The 14,262-nt window shown below is 47.5% G+C and overlaps 1 protein-coding gene across 1 annotated transcript in view; it reads left to right on the top strand.

The window, feature by feature from the left end:
• The window catches only part of ITSN1 (intersectin 1), a 229,022-nt gene that overhangs the window by 134,495 nt on the left and 80,265 nt on the right, over nt 1–14,262 (top strand). The window contains 4 exon segments of the mRNA XM_049785739.1: nt 309–436; nt 4,183–4,412; nt 5,206–5,327; nt 13,055–13,305. Of these exon segments, the coding sequence (XP_049641696.1) occupies nt 309–436; nt 4,183–4,412; nt 5,206–5,327; nt 13,055–13,305 (731 nt within the window).

The following is a 14,262-nucleotide window of genomic DNA, read 5'->3' as shown; positions in this document are numbered from 1 at the left end:
ACCTGGGTTCAGTTCTCGGCATCCCATATGGTCCCCCGGGTTCAATCCCCAGCAATTCCCCAAGCCTGCCAGGAGTGACTTTTGAGCACAGAGCCAGGAGTAACCCCTGAACACCACTAAGTGTTGGCCCCACCCCCACCCCATATCAATAAATAAAGTGTAGCATGGAAAAGAAAATAGAAGCTCTGTGATAATGTGATGATGGTGATGGGGTCTACTGTGTCACAACCTCCACCCACACCTGGAATGTTTGCCCTCCATGCTCATGGCCCCTGGCCTGACCATCAGCCCTGCCTGGTCGTTTGCAGGAACTGAGGGAGATCCACAGTCGGCAGCAGCTGCAGAAACAGAAGACCCTAGAGGCCGAGCGGCTGCGGCAGAAGGAGCAGGAGCGGAAGGTCCTGGAGTTGGACAAGCAGAAGGAGGATGCCCAGAGGTGTGCCTGGCCAGCATGGGTGGGGCGGGGGCTTCCTGGCCTGTCCTGGGGCCTTGTTCTGCACACATGTACCTACAGTGTGTTATGTGTGTAGTCTACATGGGTGTCTGTCTTTGTGTTTGCATGCATGTGTGTTTGCATGGGTCTTTGTGTGTGTGAGACAGTGAGAGTAAGAGAGACTTACTGCCTACCTGTAGGAATCAGCCCGGATCCTCCCAGCTCTGTGTTCCCCTGAACACTCAGGCACACCACATGTACCCACAGATCTTTGCTTGCGGAAGAGCCTCCTGAGCTTTTGAATTCCTTCCCAGCCAACTCCGGTGTCGACAAATAGAATCACCCAAAGAAATGGGGGCACTTGGGGTGCTCATTTGCATGCAAATATGCCAAATCCCTTTCCAGGTCACAGCCTCTGAATGCACTGGGCCGCAGCGTGCTTGCTCTGGAATCATAAAGCCCCCCCCTCGACCCCTCTTCTGTACCTACACCACAGGCCTCCCCACAGCCCCCCACACTGATGCCCAGCCTCTCTCCTCTCTCCCAAACTGCAAATGGAACTTGAGGGCTCACATTGGCCACTGAGACTCAGGGCACAGTGCCCTTGGGCTGGTTTTGTTCAGAATATGTGTGCTGTGGTGATTCTCTTCTCACAGCAGGCTTCCTGTCCGAAGCAGTGGAAGCCTAGTGGTTTTTTTTTATTTGTTTATTTATTTTAATTGTGGTGGTTCTTGGTTTTGGGCCCACATCTGGCATACTCAGAGCTTACTTCTGGCTCTGCACTTAGGGATCACTCCAGCGGAGCTCAGAGAATCCTATGAGATACCAGGGATCAAACCTGGTTCAGCCAGCGATGTGCAAGGCTGACACAATGCAAGTGCCCTCTCCACTGTGCCATTGCTTGGGTCCCAAGAGAAAAGTATAGTTTTAAATAGTAGGTGTGTCTGAGTTGGTGACTAGAGGGTTGCTATTTAAGTTTTGTCAAATTTTAGGCCTCAGGTACCAGTGGGCCCAGTAGAACAAAGATTTTGTGTGAAGAGTAAGAATTGGCTCTCTGCTTGCACACAGCTGACCCAGGTTTGATGCCCTGAACCACATATGGTTCCCCCATAATTTATAGGAGGGCCCTGGAGTACAGCCAGATATGCACCCCCTGACCACAGTTAAAATATTGATGATTGGTGCAGAGGGATAGCACAGCAGGTAGGGCATGTGCCTTGCACACGGCTGACTGGGTTTGATCCCTAGGATCCCACCTGGTCCCTAAGCCTATCAAGAGTGATTTCTGAGCACAGAGCCAGGAGTGACCCCTGAGCGCCATTGGGTGTGGCCCCAAAACAAACAATATTGACAGTGGAGGACCTAAGAGAACTTGAAGAACCATTATGTATTTAGCATGTTGAGCCCAAGTTCTAGCCCTTGAGGAGCTCTGGATAAAGAAACAGAAAATTGGGTGACATTAGATGCAAAAATGATGAAGAAGTTGGATCGGAGTAATAGCACAGCAGGGAGATCATTTGCCTTTCAGATGGCCAACATGGGCTCAATCCCTGGTGTCCCATATGATCCCCCTAGCACTGCCAGGAGTGAATACTGAGTAACCCTTGAGCATCATTGTATGTGACCTCAAAACAAAACAAAAACAAAACCCCAAAAAAATCACTGCTTTCATGGGTCATGCATGGCAACTCCGTGCTTTAGGTGGGTCTGTGCTTGCCAGAGGTTATAGTTGGGATGTTTTTTTTTTTTGTTTGTTTGTTTTGGCCACACCCATTTGACGCTCAGGGGTTACTCCTGGCTATGTGCTCAGAAATCGCCCCTGGCTTGGGGGGGACCATATGGGACGCCGGGGGATCGAACCATGGTCCGTTCCTTGGCTAGCGCTTGTAAGGCAGACACCTTACCTCTAGCGCCACCTTCCCGGCCCCATAGTTGGGATGTTTTTGAGGGGAATGTCTCACCCCTTGTTGTTGTGTATCTGGAAATCACTCGTGGTCTGAGGGATCACAGATGGCAGAACTGCCAGGATCCTGCTTGGCACATGTGGTGGCCCTGGAGCTTGAACTCATAACCTCACATCTGCAAAGTGGGTGTTTTTAGTCATTGAGCTTTTCCAGGTTCCCAGTAACTCACTACAGAAGGTCACATTCATTTCTACATCTGCCACAGAGACAAATAATACCCAGCACTTACTCAGATAATGCCTAGTGCTTACTCAGGAATTCCATGGTTATACACCATGAATGGCATCTCTTCTTCTGTTTCCCCTTAGTTATTGTTGGGCCATACCTTGCTGTGCTCAGAGGTCATTTCTGGTGGGGCTCAGGGAACCTTTTTGGGGTGCTGCTGTGTACAAGGCAAGTGCTTTACCCCACTGTATTCTCTATATGACCTCTGAATGATGCCTGTGATTAGTAGAAATAGTTAAACATATGATTTTGTTTTTGTTGTTATCCCTAACCATCCACAAATGTTTATGATTTCTTTGTTTTGTTTTTGGGTCACATCAGGCAGTGCTCAGAGCTTACTTTTGGCTCTGCATTCAGGGATCACTGCTGGCAGGGCTTGGGGAACCATATGTGTTGTTGGGGATCAAACCTAGGCTAGATGCATTCAAGGCAAGCTCCCGACCCACTGTATTATCTCTTCAGCCTCTGTCTAAGGCTTCTTTTATTGCTGTTGTTTTTGGAGCACACCTGTAGATGTTCAGGACTTTCTCCTGGCTCTACACTTAGGAATCACTCCTGGGGAGGCTTGGGGACTATATGGGATGTTGGGATGGAACTTGGGTAGGCAAGCACTCTACCCACTATGCTATATTTCTGGCCCTGTAAGAAGAGTTATTTTGGTTAAACTTTGAATCACTTCCTATAGTCCATAACAAACTGGCCATGCCTTTCTGGGCCCTGGCTTTGCCTCTCACTCTATCCTAGGCTGAGGGGCCTGGATTTATTTCATTACCCCTAAATGACACTTTCTCCTGTTGTTTTCATTGACTTCTTGTTGTGGTGGTTGTTATTGTTTGTCTTTTGAATAATATCTTTATTTAAGCACCATGATTACAAACTTGTTTTTTGTTGGGTTTCAGGCATAAAATAATACCCCCCCCCTTCACCAGTACAACATTCCCATCACCAATGCCCCCCATCTTCCTCCTCCCCCACCTCCTGCCTGTTTTCGAGACAGGCATTCTACTTCTCTCACTTATTAACATTGTCATGATAGTTGTTAGTGTAGTTATTTCTAACTGCACTCATCACTCTGTGGTGAGCTTCATATCGTGAGCTGGTCCTTCTAGCACTCGTCTCTATTGTTTTTGGGCATTGTTATAACAATGTCTTTTATTTTTCTTAAAACTCATAGATAAATAACTATTCTGTGTTTGTCTCTCTTCCTCTGACTTATTTCACTCAGCGTAATAGTTTTTTGTTTTGTTTTTGTTTGGGCTTTTGAACAATATCTGATAGTGCACAAAGGTTATTCCTCTGAGTTATTGCTCTGGGTTTACTCTTGGCTCTGTTGCTCAGGAATCATTCCTGATAGTGCTCTGGGCTTACTCCTGCCTCTGTACTCAGGGATCACTCCTGACGGTGCTCAGGGGACCATATATGGGATGCTGGGGATTGAACACGGGTCAGGCTTTTGCAAGGCAAGTGCCCTCCCTGCTATGTTATTATTCTGGTATCACTCTGTGGGTTTTTGGGGGTAACAAGCTTGCTTCTTCTAGTAAACTGGGATTCTATTGATAGACGAGTCGTGGAGCGGGACCAGCAGTGGCCGGAGCAGCTCCCACCAGACGAGGCTCTCCAGCGGACCCGGAAAGCACAGGACCAGGAGAACCTCAAGCGGGAAGACAGTCTCCGAAAGAAGGACAGCGAGGAAAAGGTCAAAGCAGAAGCACAAGACAAGCTAGGCCGCCTTTTCCACCCACACCCTGAGCCAGCCAAACCGTCTGTGCAGACTCCCTGGTCAACTGCAGGTAGGAGCTGTCAACCTGGTCAGCAAGCCGATCATCAGAAACTCAGGGACTTGACTGGGGACCTTCCGTAGGGGGGAAAGGGTCATGGCTCTTTCCTGGGGAACCGGACACCTGGATCTTCTTTCGGAGCGTCAGTTCTGGAGTCCTTCTCCTGACCCCCTCGCCCCATCCACGCTGCCCCTTGCCCAACAACTGCCCTGCCAGCCACATGCAGTCTCCATGCCAAGCTTTCTTCATAGCAGCAGCCCAGACCTTTCCTGCTCCTGGTATCCAGCTTGTTCATTACTTTTAAAAGTTGTTTTGGGGGTTTCCTAATGGTTCTTGGGCAGCCTGGAGCAACTCCATGTCTCCTCCAAGCCTGCCTCCTCCCCTAACCCGGGCCACTTGCCTTTGAAAAGTCTGGTACTGCTGGGTTCCTGGGTCTTAAGGTGCCACTTTAAGTAGTGACAGAGAGGGGATCTAAGCGCATCTCAGGATGATCTGATGGCTGGGACCCATGCACAGCTTTGGGTGGACCACAGAGTCAAGATGTGCTCACTCTCTCTCTACCTCTCTCAGAGCTTTGGGTAGGCTGTAGACCAGAGATGTGTTCTCTGTCTCTCACTGTCTCTCTTTGTCTCTCTCTCTATCTCTCTATCTCTCTCTCTTTCCCCCTCCCTCAGCTTTGGGTAGACTACAGGCAGGTATTCTCTCTCTTTTCTCTCTCTCTTATCTTTGGGTGGGTCACAGACCAGAGATGTTCTCTTATTCACCTGAGGTTTGTTTTATTTTTTGTGTTTGTGTTTGTGAACAGAAAAAGGTCCATTGACCATTTCTTCCCAAGAGAACGTCAAAGTGGTGTATTATCGGGCTCTGTACCCCTTTGAATCTCGGAGTCACGATGAAATCACCATCCAGCCTGGAGACATCGTCATGGTAAGAGAGAGGTTCCGGGGGTGTGGCTGCCTCTTTACTCTTGACTGTTGGCAACACCATCTGCTCCAGTGACCCACATTTGGGCTCTTCCCCTCTCTCTCTTTCTCTCATTCTTTCCACCAATGGTGGGAGCTTGGCAACTATGTGAAGCATTATCAGTTCTTCAAAGAAAGTGATGGAAAAGAAGTTCTTTTTTTGGTTTTGTTTTTTGTTTTTTGGGTCACATCTGGAGGTGCTCAGGCATTACTTCTGGCTCTGCGTTCAGAAATTGCTTATATGGGATGCCGGGGATCTAACCGGGGTTCGTCCTGAGTTAGCCGCATGCAAGGCAAATGCCCTATCTCTGTGCTATTGCTCCAGCCCCAGATTTTATTTTTAATGTTTCCTTGAATCACCATTAAGTGTGGGATCTCATGAGCATGATTGAGTCTATATTAACAGGTTTAGGAATGAGGACAGCCCTGTGTTTGAATGAAGTTATTTTTGTAGAGCCTGGTCATTTCTTGAGTTAGTTCCTAGGTCAAAAGCAGGAGCCTTAAGGACCTGGAAGGTAGCCCAGTGGTAGAGCTCTTGCTTTGCCTGTGTGGGACCCTCTGGGTTTAGTCCCTGGTGCACTAGCCCTCTGCCACCTCCCCATCTCTCCAAAATAATTCTCAAAGTTAGCAATTTTTGTATTACTGTTAAATTTTTATTTTTTAGGTTTTGGGTTATACTTGATGATGCTCAGGGGTGACTCTGGCTCTGCACTTAGGAATCACTCCTGGTAGTGCTTGGGGGACCTTATGGGGTGTTAAGAATAAAACCCAGGTTGGCTCTGTGCAAAGCAATTGCCTTCCCCGCTGTCCTATTACTTAGTTCGCCTCTTTTCTCTTCTGCAGTCCTCGAACTGCTCCATGCACCAATTTCACTTTAAATATGCATCTTGCCTTTTAAAATTTATTTTATCTTTATTTGGTTTTGGTTAAATGTTCCATAGGGCTACCCCAGTGGCACTGGGCAGTCCATGCAGTGCTAGGGATCAAACCCAGGGCTCCCCATACCCCAGGCTGTCACCCCCACCCTTTGAGCCAGCTTCCGGGCCCATATTTTGGGTCTTTTATTGCAAACTTACTTCAGTCCTGTAAATGCCAGGGAAGGGCAGGGAAAGTAGCTAAGAGGCATCTAACCAAGCTTACTGCAAAGTGTGTTCTTCAACTAACAACAACAAAAATATACTGAGTGTAGGGGCTGGAGTGCCAGCATCCCATATGTTCCTCCAGCCTGCCAGGAATGATTTCTGAGAACAGAGCCAGAGTAACCCCTGAGTGCCACTGGGTGTAGCCCTCAACCTTCCCCCCACAAAGAAAAAAAAAAAATAACCCAAAACTGAGTGTTCTGAAATGGCTTCTATTGCAACATAAAGGGGCAGAAACTGCTCTTTTCCCAAGAAAAAGACATGTTGTTGTGCCTCCAGATAAGGAACTGTTAGGGTGCTAGCTCTGCTGGTGCTGGCTCTTTTGGGGACCAGTGTCTCCTTGTATTGAAGGAGTCTCCTTAATTCCTTCCCATTCCCAATGGCTAGTCCAACAGCCGCCACAGAAATAGATGTAGCGCCGTGACTGTACCATGTCGCATTAAACCTTTCTCTGCCTTGCTTTCAAACCTTTGCTTTCCTGGTGGAGGTTAAAGGGGAATGGGTAAGTGCTCTCCTTCGACCTGTCTGTTCCACATTGGTTTCTTCACTTCGCTGTGCTTGTGTGTTTGTGTGTCCACTTCTGTGTGGTGTCACACCACCAGGATGTGTCTGGAGTGGGTGTCTCGGGCTGTGCTTGTATGGAACTGACCAAGCCAGACAAAGGGGTGAAAGTTCTGTACCAGTGTCTCCCAGGTGTCACTGCAGGCCGAAATCAGGGTCAAGAAAAAAAAATCCTAGGAGCAATATCACAGCGGTAGGGCATTTGCTTTGCACGTGGCTAACCACCCAGGACTGACTTTGATCCTCGGCATCCCATATGGTCCCCCGAGCCTGCCAGGAGCAGTTTTTGAGGGCAGAGCTAGTTGTAGGCTATGGCCAAAAAGTGAGGGGGGGGAGGGAGGGGAGGGAGGGAGGGAGGGAGGGAGGGAAGGAAGGAAGGAAGGAAGGAAGGAAGGAAGGAAGGAAGGAAGGAAGGAAGGAAGGAAGGAAGGAAGGAAGGAAGGAAGGAAGGAAAGAGAGAGAAAGAAAAAGAAAGAAAGAAAGAAAGAAAGAAAGAAAGAAAGAAAGAAAGAAAGAAAGAAAGAAAGAAAGAAAGAAAGAAAGAAAGAAAGAAAGAAAGAAAGAGAAGAAAGAGAAGAAAGAGAAGAAAGAGAAGAAAGAAAGGGAAGGAAGGAGGAAGGGAGGGAGGGAGAAAAGATGAAAAGAAAGAAAGAAGAAAATAAAATCCTAAACCAAAATGTTTTTCTTGGGCCAGAGCAATAGCACAGCCAATCAGGTTTCTATCCCTGGCATCCCATATGGTCCCCCGAGCCTACCAGGAGTGATTTCTGAGCGCAGAGCCAGGAGTAACCCTTGAGCATCGCTGATTGTGGCCCCAAAACAAAAAAATTTCTCTATGCAGGGGGAGGGAAAGAGTCTATATTGGTGCTTGTGCAACCACTTCATATGGTGCTATAGTTCCAGAAAGGGGCTCCAACATGCCACACATGCATCCTCTTTCAGCTATTTCCCTAGCCCCCAATTTATTTTAAAGTAAGTTTAAGAAAAATAGTTGTTGTTTTGTGTGTTTTCAGTGAAGCAAGATAATTTTTATGGAACAAAACTTAGAAAGCTGTGGAGGGGGGCGCTGAAGAAAATGTATGCTGAGGGGGACACAGACTTGAAGAGTACGCATCTTGAAAAGGTTTTCAAGCAGACTATTAAATCACTTTCGGGTTCCAAAATACCTTTCTCTTAAAACTGGGAGCCATATGGGCTGTTTTGACAGTGTGCCTAAAAGAAAAAGGAGGACCGAAAAACAATCCCAGCAACAAATCTGAACGAGACCAACTGATATCACAGAAAAATTGGCCAAGGAAATAAACATTCACAGATGAAGTAAAGCAAATGGTTTCCAAACTCTGTGAAAAGATACTGAGTTTCTTTTGTGGCCAGCAAAGCCACATTTGAAAATACTATTTTCAGCTCTTTGCTGAGCATTTTTAAAAGTTTGAAAGAGAGATAGTAAAGTGGGTAGGGATCTTGCCTTGTACACGGCATCCCATTTGGTTTTGTGGGTTTAGAGAACTATGTGGGATGTCAGGGATTGAACCTGGAGTAGCTGTGTGCACGGCCTGTGCCTCCCCCACAATACTATCTCACTCTAGTCCCTTACATAGAACTTTGAAGATTTATGTTCTGTCTTCTGATCTGGGCATCCCAGTTTGTGGGAGTGGATAGAGGATACTGGGCAGCTCCAGTGCAATAACTGTGAAATTAACCAGGCCTGGGCATGAAGACATAGTAGTAAAGGGGTGAATGTGCATTTGCCTTGTCTGCAGCTGACCCCAGTTTGTATCCTGAACCAGGCAAGCACTTCTACTGGGAGTCACTCCTGAGACAGACCAGGAATAACCCCAGAGCAACACCAAATGTGTGATACCCTATCCTTGCAAAAAAAATTTAAAAAGTAAAATACAACAATGAAAGGAATAACCATTGCTGGGCTCACTGGGACTTGGGCAACTCAGAATCTGGAGAAAGGCTACAAGATATTTTCAAAGCTGGGAGTGCACTGGCCTGGCACATCCAATCCAGGTTTTATCCTTGGCATCCCATATGGTTACCTGAGCGCCACCAGGAGCATTTCCTGAGTATAGAGTCAGAAGTAACCCCTGAGCATTGCTGAGTATGACAGTACCTAAAAGGGGGAAAAGGGAGTGGGAGAAAGAGAGAAGAAAATTAGGGGTGAGAGGGAATCTGGGGATATTGGTGGTGCCCTGATGAGGGGAATAGGGGTTAGAACATTGTATGATTAAAACTCAACCATCGGGGTCGGAGAGATAGCATGGAAATAAGGCATTTGCCTTTCATGCAGAAGGATGGTGGTTCGAATCCTGGCATCCCATATGGTCCCCTGTGCCTGCCAAGGGCGGTTTCTGAGCATGGAGCCAGGAGTAACCCCTGAGCACTGCCGGGTGTGACCCAAAAACCTCAACCATCAACAACCTTTTAAATTTGATCTCATAGTGATTTAATAAAGGAAAAGATTTTAAAAATCAAAGTTCTAGGGCCGGAGGGGTAGCACAGTGGTAGGGCATTTGCCTTGCATGCAGCTGACCCAGGACAAACACAGGTTCAATCCCTGGTGTCCCATATGGTCACCCAAGCCAGGAGCGATTTCTGAGCGCAGTGTAACCCTTAGCACCGCCAGGTGTGGCCCAAAAAGAAACAACAGCAACAAAACAATCAGTGTTCTAATTAAATATCAAAAATGATCACTTTTGGGCTGGAGAGATAGCCTGGAGGTAAGGCATCTGCCTTCCGAGCAGAAGGACAGTGGTTTAAATCCTGGCATACCATATGGTCTGAGTGTAGAGCCAGGAGTAAACCCTGAGTGCTGCTAGGTGTGACCCCCCTCCCAAAAAAAAATGATCACTTTCCCTTGGGCCAGAGAGATATTGCCATGTATAGGATACTTGCCTTACACATGGCTGACCACATTTGATTCTTGACTCTGTATATGATCCCCGAGTACAAAATGAGGAAGGACCCCTGAACACAGAACCAGGATTAAGCTCCAAAACATAGCAAAACAATAACAAAATTAAAAATTGTTCCCCCGGGCCTGGAGAGATAGCACAGCGGCGTTGCCTTGCAAGCAGCCGATCCAGGACCAAAGGTGGTTGGTTCGAATCCCGGTGTCCCATATGGTCCTCTGTGCCTGCCAGGAGCTATTTCTGAGCAGACATCCAGGAGTAACCCCTGAGCACCACCGGGTGTGACCCAAAAACCAAAAAAAAAAAATTGTTCCCCCACAACAGTCAGGATTTCCTGGAATGAAACATCAGATAATTGATGGTATTTACTAGACTGTTAGTAAATAACATAAGAATTTTACAGCAAACCTTTGTTTTAGTATTTCCTCTCCTAATCCTTGCTTGTTGTAAGTAAAAGCCTGCCAGCACTCAGTGACCTTATTACTTTATTACTGAACTCTTAATATAGATCATTGTCTGATTTAGTCATTTTTGATTTACTATGGAAGTGACTGACTAGGTGCAAGGATCACAAAGTCAATATTTTTTTTTTTTGGTTTTTGGGCCACACCCTGTGACGCTCAGGGGTTACTCCTGGCTATGCGCTCAGAAGTTGCTCCTGGCTTCTTGGGGGACCATATGGGATGCCGGGGGGATCGAACCTCGGTCCGTCCTAGGCTAGCGCAGGCAAGGCAGGCACCTTACCTCCAGCGCCACCGCCCGGCCCCAAAGTCAATATTTTTTGAGTTGATTTTTCTGGAATGGTCATAAAGGTCCTCCCTGCTCACCTCTGTGATTTCTCTGACGCTACGCTAATATCCCAGGAAGCATTTCATGGTTCATGCCAGGCAGAATATGGAGAAGTAAAGGTCAAATAAGGTCAATGTAAACCTTCCCTTGACTTTTTGTCATGAAGATAATTTTCTAACAGTGGGTGTAATTCTACTTCAAAATTGTGTTCTTACGGGGCCGGTGAGGTGGCGCTAGAGGTAAGGTGTCTGCCTTGCAAGTGCTAGCCAAGGAAGGACTATGGTTCGATCCCCCAGCGTCCCATGTGGTTCCCCCAAGCCAGGGGCGATTTCTGAGCACTTAGCCAGGAGTAAACCCTGAGCATCAATCGTGTGTGGCCCCCCCAAAAAAAATTGTGGGAAAAAAATAACCCAAACCAAAACAAACAAAAAAACTCAAGGCTGTATTATGAACAACTTTGTAAGCCACAGTATTTAAATTAACTTTAAAAGATAAAAAATAGGGGCCAGAGAGATAGCATGGAGGTAAGGCATTTGCCTTGCATGCAGGACTGTGGTTCAAGTCCTGGCATCCCATATGGTACCCCAAGTCTGCCAGGAGCGACTTCTGATCATAGAGCCAGGAGTGGCCCCTGAATGCTGCCGGGTGTGACCAAAAAAAAAAGAAAAAAGAAACAAAACTGTGTTCTTGCCACTCATAAAATAGAAAATCTGAGGACAGAAAGAGCATGCCCTGTGTGCATGGAGTTCTGAGCTCTGTCTTGGGCACCACACAGTTAAAACATGAGTGGTACCATGTAGAGCTAAAAGAAGGGTCATCCCATGAGCTGGACGATGAAGTGTCAGGATGGAAATGCCAATATTAGAAGCCCACAGCACAGTAAACAGACAATGACGTTGTAAACAGAAGAATTCCATGTTCTCTGAGCACTTTTTAGCTCTGAATTTATTGTGGTGTTTTGGCAATACCTAGAGATGCTCAGGAATCACTCCTAACAGTGCTCAGGGGACTGCACAGGATTGAACCCAGGCCTGTATACAAAGCATGTAACTAGCCATTTGAGCTCTCTCTTCTCTCTCTCTCTCTCTGTCTCTCTGTCTCTCTCTCTGTCTCTCTCTGTCTCTCTCTCTGTCTCTCTCTTTCTCTGTCTGTCTCTCTCTGTCTCTCTCTCTCTGTCTGTCTCTCTCTCTCTCTCTCTCTCTCTCTCTCTCTCGTTACTTTTGGTTCTGGCTGTGCTCAGGACTTAATCCTAGCTCTATGCTTAGAATTCACTCCTGGCCCAGAGGACCACATGGGGTATCAGAGATCGAACCCAGGTTAGCCACATGCAAGACAGCAGTCTTAGGGGGCCAGAGTAACAGTACAGTGGGATGGGGAGTGCACTCTGTTAACCAAGTTTGATCCCCAGCATCCCATAGTGTTCCTTGAGCCCACCTGAGTGTAGAGCAAGAGGTAAGACAAGTGCTGTACGATCTCTACAGAGCCTATTTTCTTGTTGCTTTTAGACCAGACCTGGTAGGTGGTACTCAAGGACTATTCCTAACTCTGTTCTGAGAAGCCATCTGGTGCTGGGGACTCAGTCTGCAGCCCCTGCATGCAAAGCATGTGCTCAGCCAATCGAACTCTTTCCTAGACTCTCTGGGGCTTCTACGTGGTTCAATACAACAACCACCTGGATTTCCCAGAGAAAAACTCCATACATGTGCTTTGTTCTCATCATCTTCCAGGTCCCTTTGCGAACTTAAGCCCTAAATGTATGTCGGTCATACCTTCTGCTTCTTGGCTTTCTATAAGAGGGCCAGGTCAAGTCATACTTGCTCTCAAAGATAAAATGTGATGAGATAATTTGATTAAAACTGTGACAGATCATTTGATTAAAACTGTGACGAGATCCATGAGATGACTTTTTCAATTAATAGTGCCTAGTCTTCGTATTTGTTTCTTTGCTTGTTTGCTGGGAAGGGCTGGGAGAGGGCATCCTAGGACATCAACTTCCAGTTTGGGGTTGGGAGTCCCCATTGGACTTCCCACTTACAAAGTACCTTCTAGAGACCATTGGACCATCTCCCCATAAACCCAATGGGAAGAGGTCTAAGAACTGGAAGCAACAGGTGTTTCATTGCTATTATTAGGCAAAGAGTCTGCCTCAGCCAGAAGCAGAGGGTCAGAACTGGCATCAGTCAGTCGCTTAGATGTGGGGTTGGGGTACCAGAGGGGTTGGTGGTTTATTCAGGTTGATTTGATTTCTCTTACCCCCCCCCCAATTTTATCATTTTACCTACCAGGTGGACGAGAGCCAAACTGGGGAGCCCGGATGGCTTGGTGGAGAGCTGAAAGGGAAGACAGGCTGGTTCCCTGCAAACTATGCTGAGAAGATTCCGGAAAACGAGGTCCCCACCCAAGCCAAGCCCACCACGACGGACATGTCCTGTGCCCTGGCCCCCAAACTGGCCCTGCGGGAAGCCCCCTCTCAGCTGGCCACTGCTTCTGCCGAGCCCTCCACCACCCCCAACAACTGGGCTGACTTCAGCTCCACGTATGTGTAGACATGTCCGTTCCTCCCTCTGCTTTCAAGACCCCCATGCCAAGGCCTTTCTTCTTTCTCCCCAGCCCTGTTGGTGATTTCCTAGGGTTATTTTTTTTGGGGGGTGGAGGGGCTGCATATAAAGGAGAGACCTTGGCTACAAGGAGCCTCTCTCTCCTCAGTGTCATGTCTCTGAGCTGGACGGATCCCTGTCCTCACCCCCAAGAATGGCCGTCTGGGCACAAAATAAAGACCATTGCCCAGGGGTGTTTCATCTTGTCTGATTCGTGTTTTTGATTTTGACTTTCGTGTCATACCTGGCGGTGCTCAGGGTTTACTCCTGGCTCTGTGCTCAGGAATCACTCCTGGCAATGATCAGTTCTTGGGGGACCCTATGCGATGCTGGGGATGGGCCCCGGGCCAGCCGCATTCAAGGCAAGTGCTATTCCCACTGTACTATCAATCATTCTGGCACCAAGTTCAGATTGTTTGTTCTCAAGAAAGAAATGGAGCCATACGGGGTGAGAGGTGGGACTTGGAGTCTAGCAGCAGAACATTGGGCTGGCTCTGGGTTTAATTCCCAAGATGAGAAGGAGAGAAAGGGAGGGAGAAGGAGAAGGAAAGGGAGAGAGAGAAGGAGTAAGAAGCAGAGGAGAGAGAGAGAAAGTGAATTCCTCCTAGGGACTTCCTTTCCTATGGGTGAGCACAGCAGACTCATTGACCTCAATGCTGCAATCAGCTTGAGGCTAGCATGAACATGAATGCAGCATGAGCATCCAGGAAGGAACGGAAGCCAGTTCTGTCCCAGTTCACTGTTCCCCGCCATTGCTGCATTGCAGAGACTTACTTTAGGTCATCCTTGGTCCCCCCAAAAATGGCCTTTAAAATGGTGCATGAACAGATCCCTTGACCTACAGATGGTTTGTTGCTTTAATTATAAAATACAAAATATAAGGTCCTAATGTGGAG

This window comes from Suncus etruscus, chromosome 13 (assembly GCF_024139225.1).
Source record: "Suncus etruscus isolate mSunEtr1 chromosome 13, mSunEtr1.pri.cur, whole genome shotgun sequence".
NCBI classification, from domain to species: domain Eukaryota; kingdom Metazoa; phylum Chordata; class Mammalia; order Eulipotyphla; family Soricidae; genus Suncus; species Suncus etruscus.
This window is presented reverse-complemented; position numbering and strand designations above follow the sequence as displayed.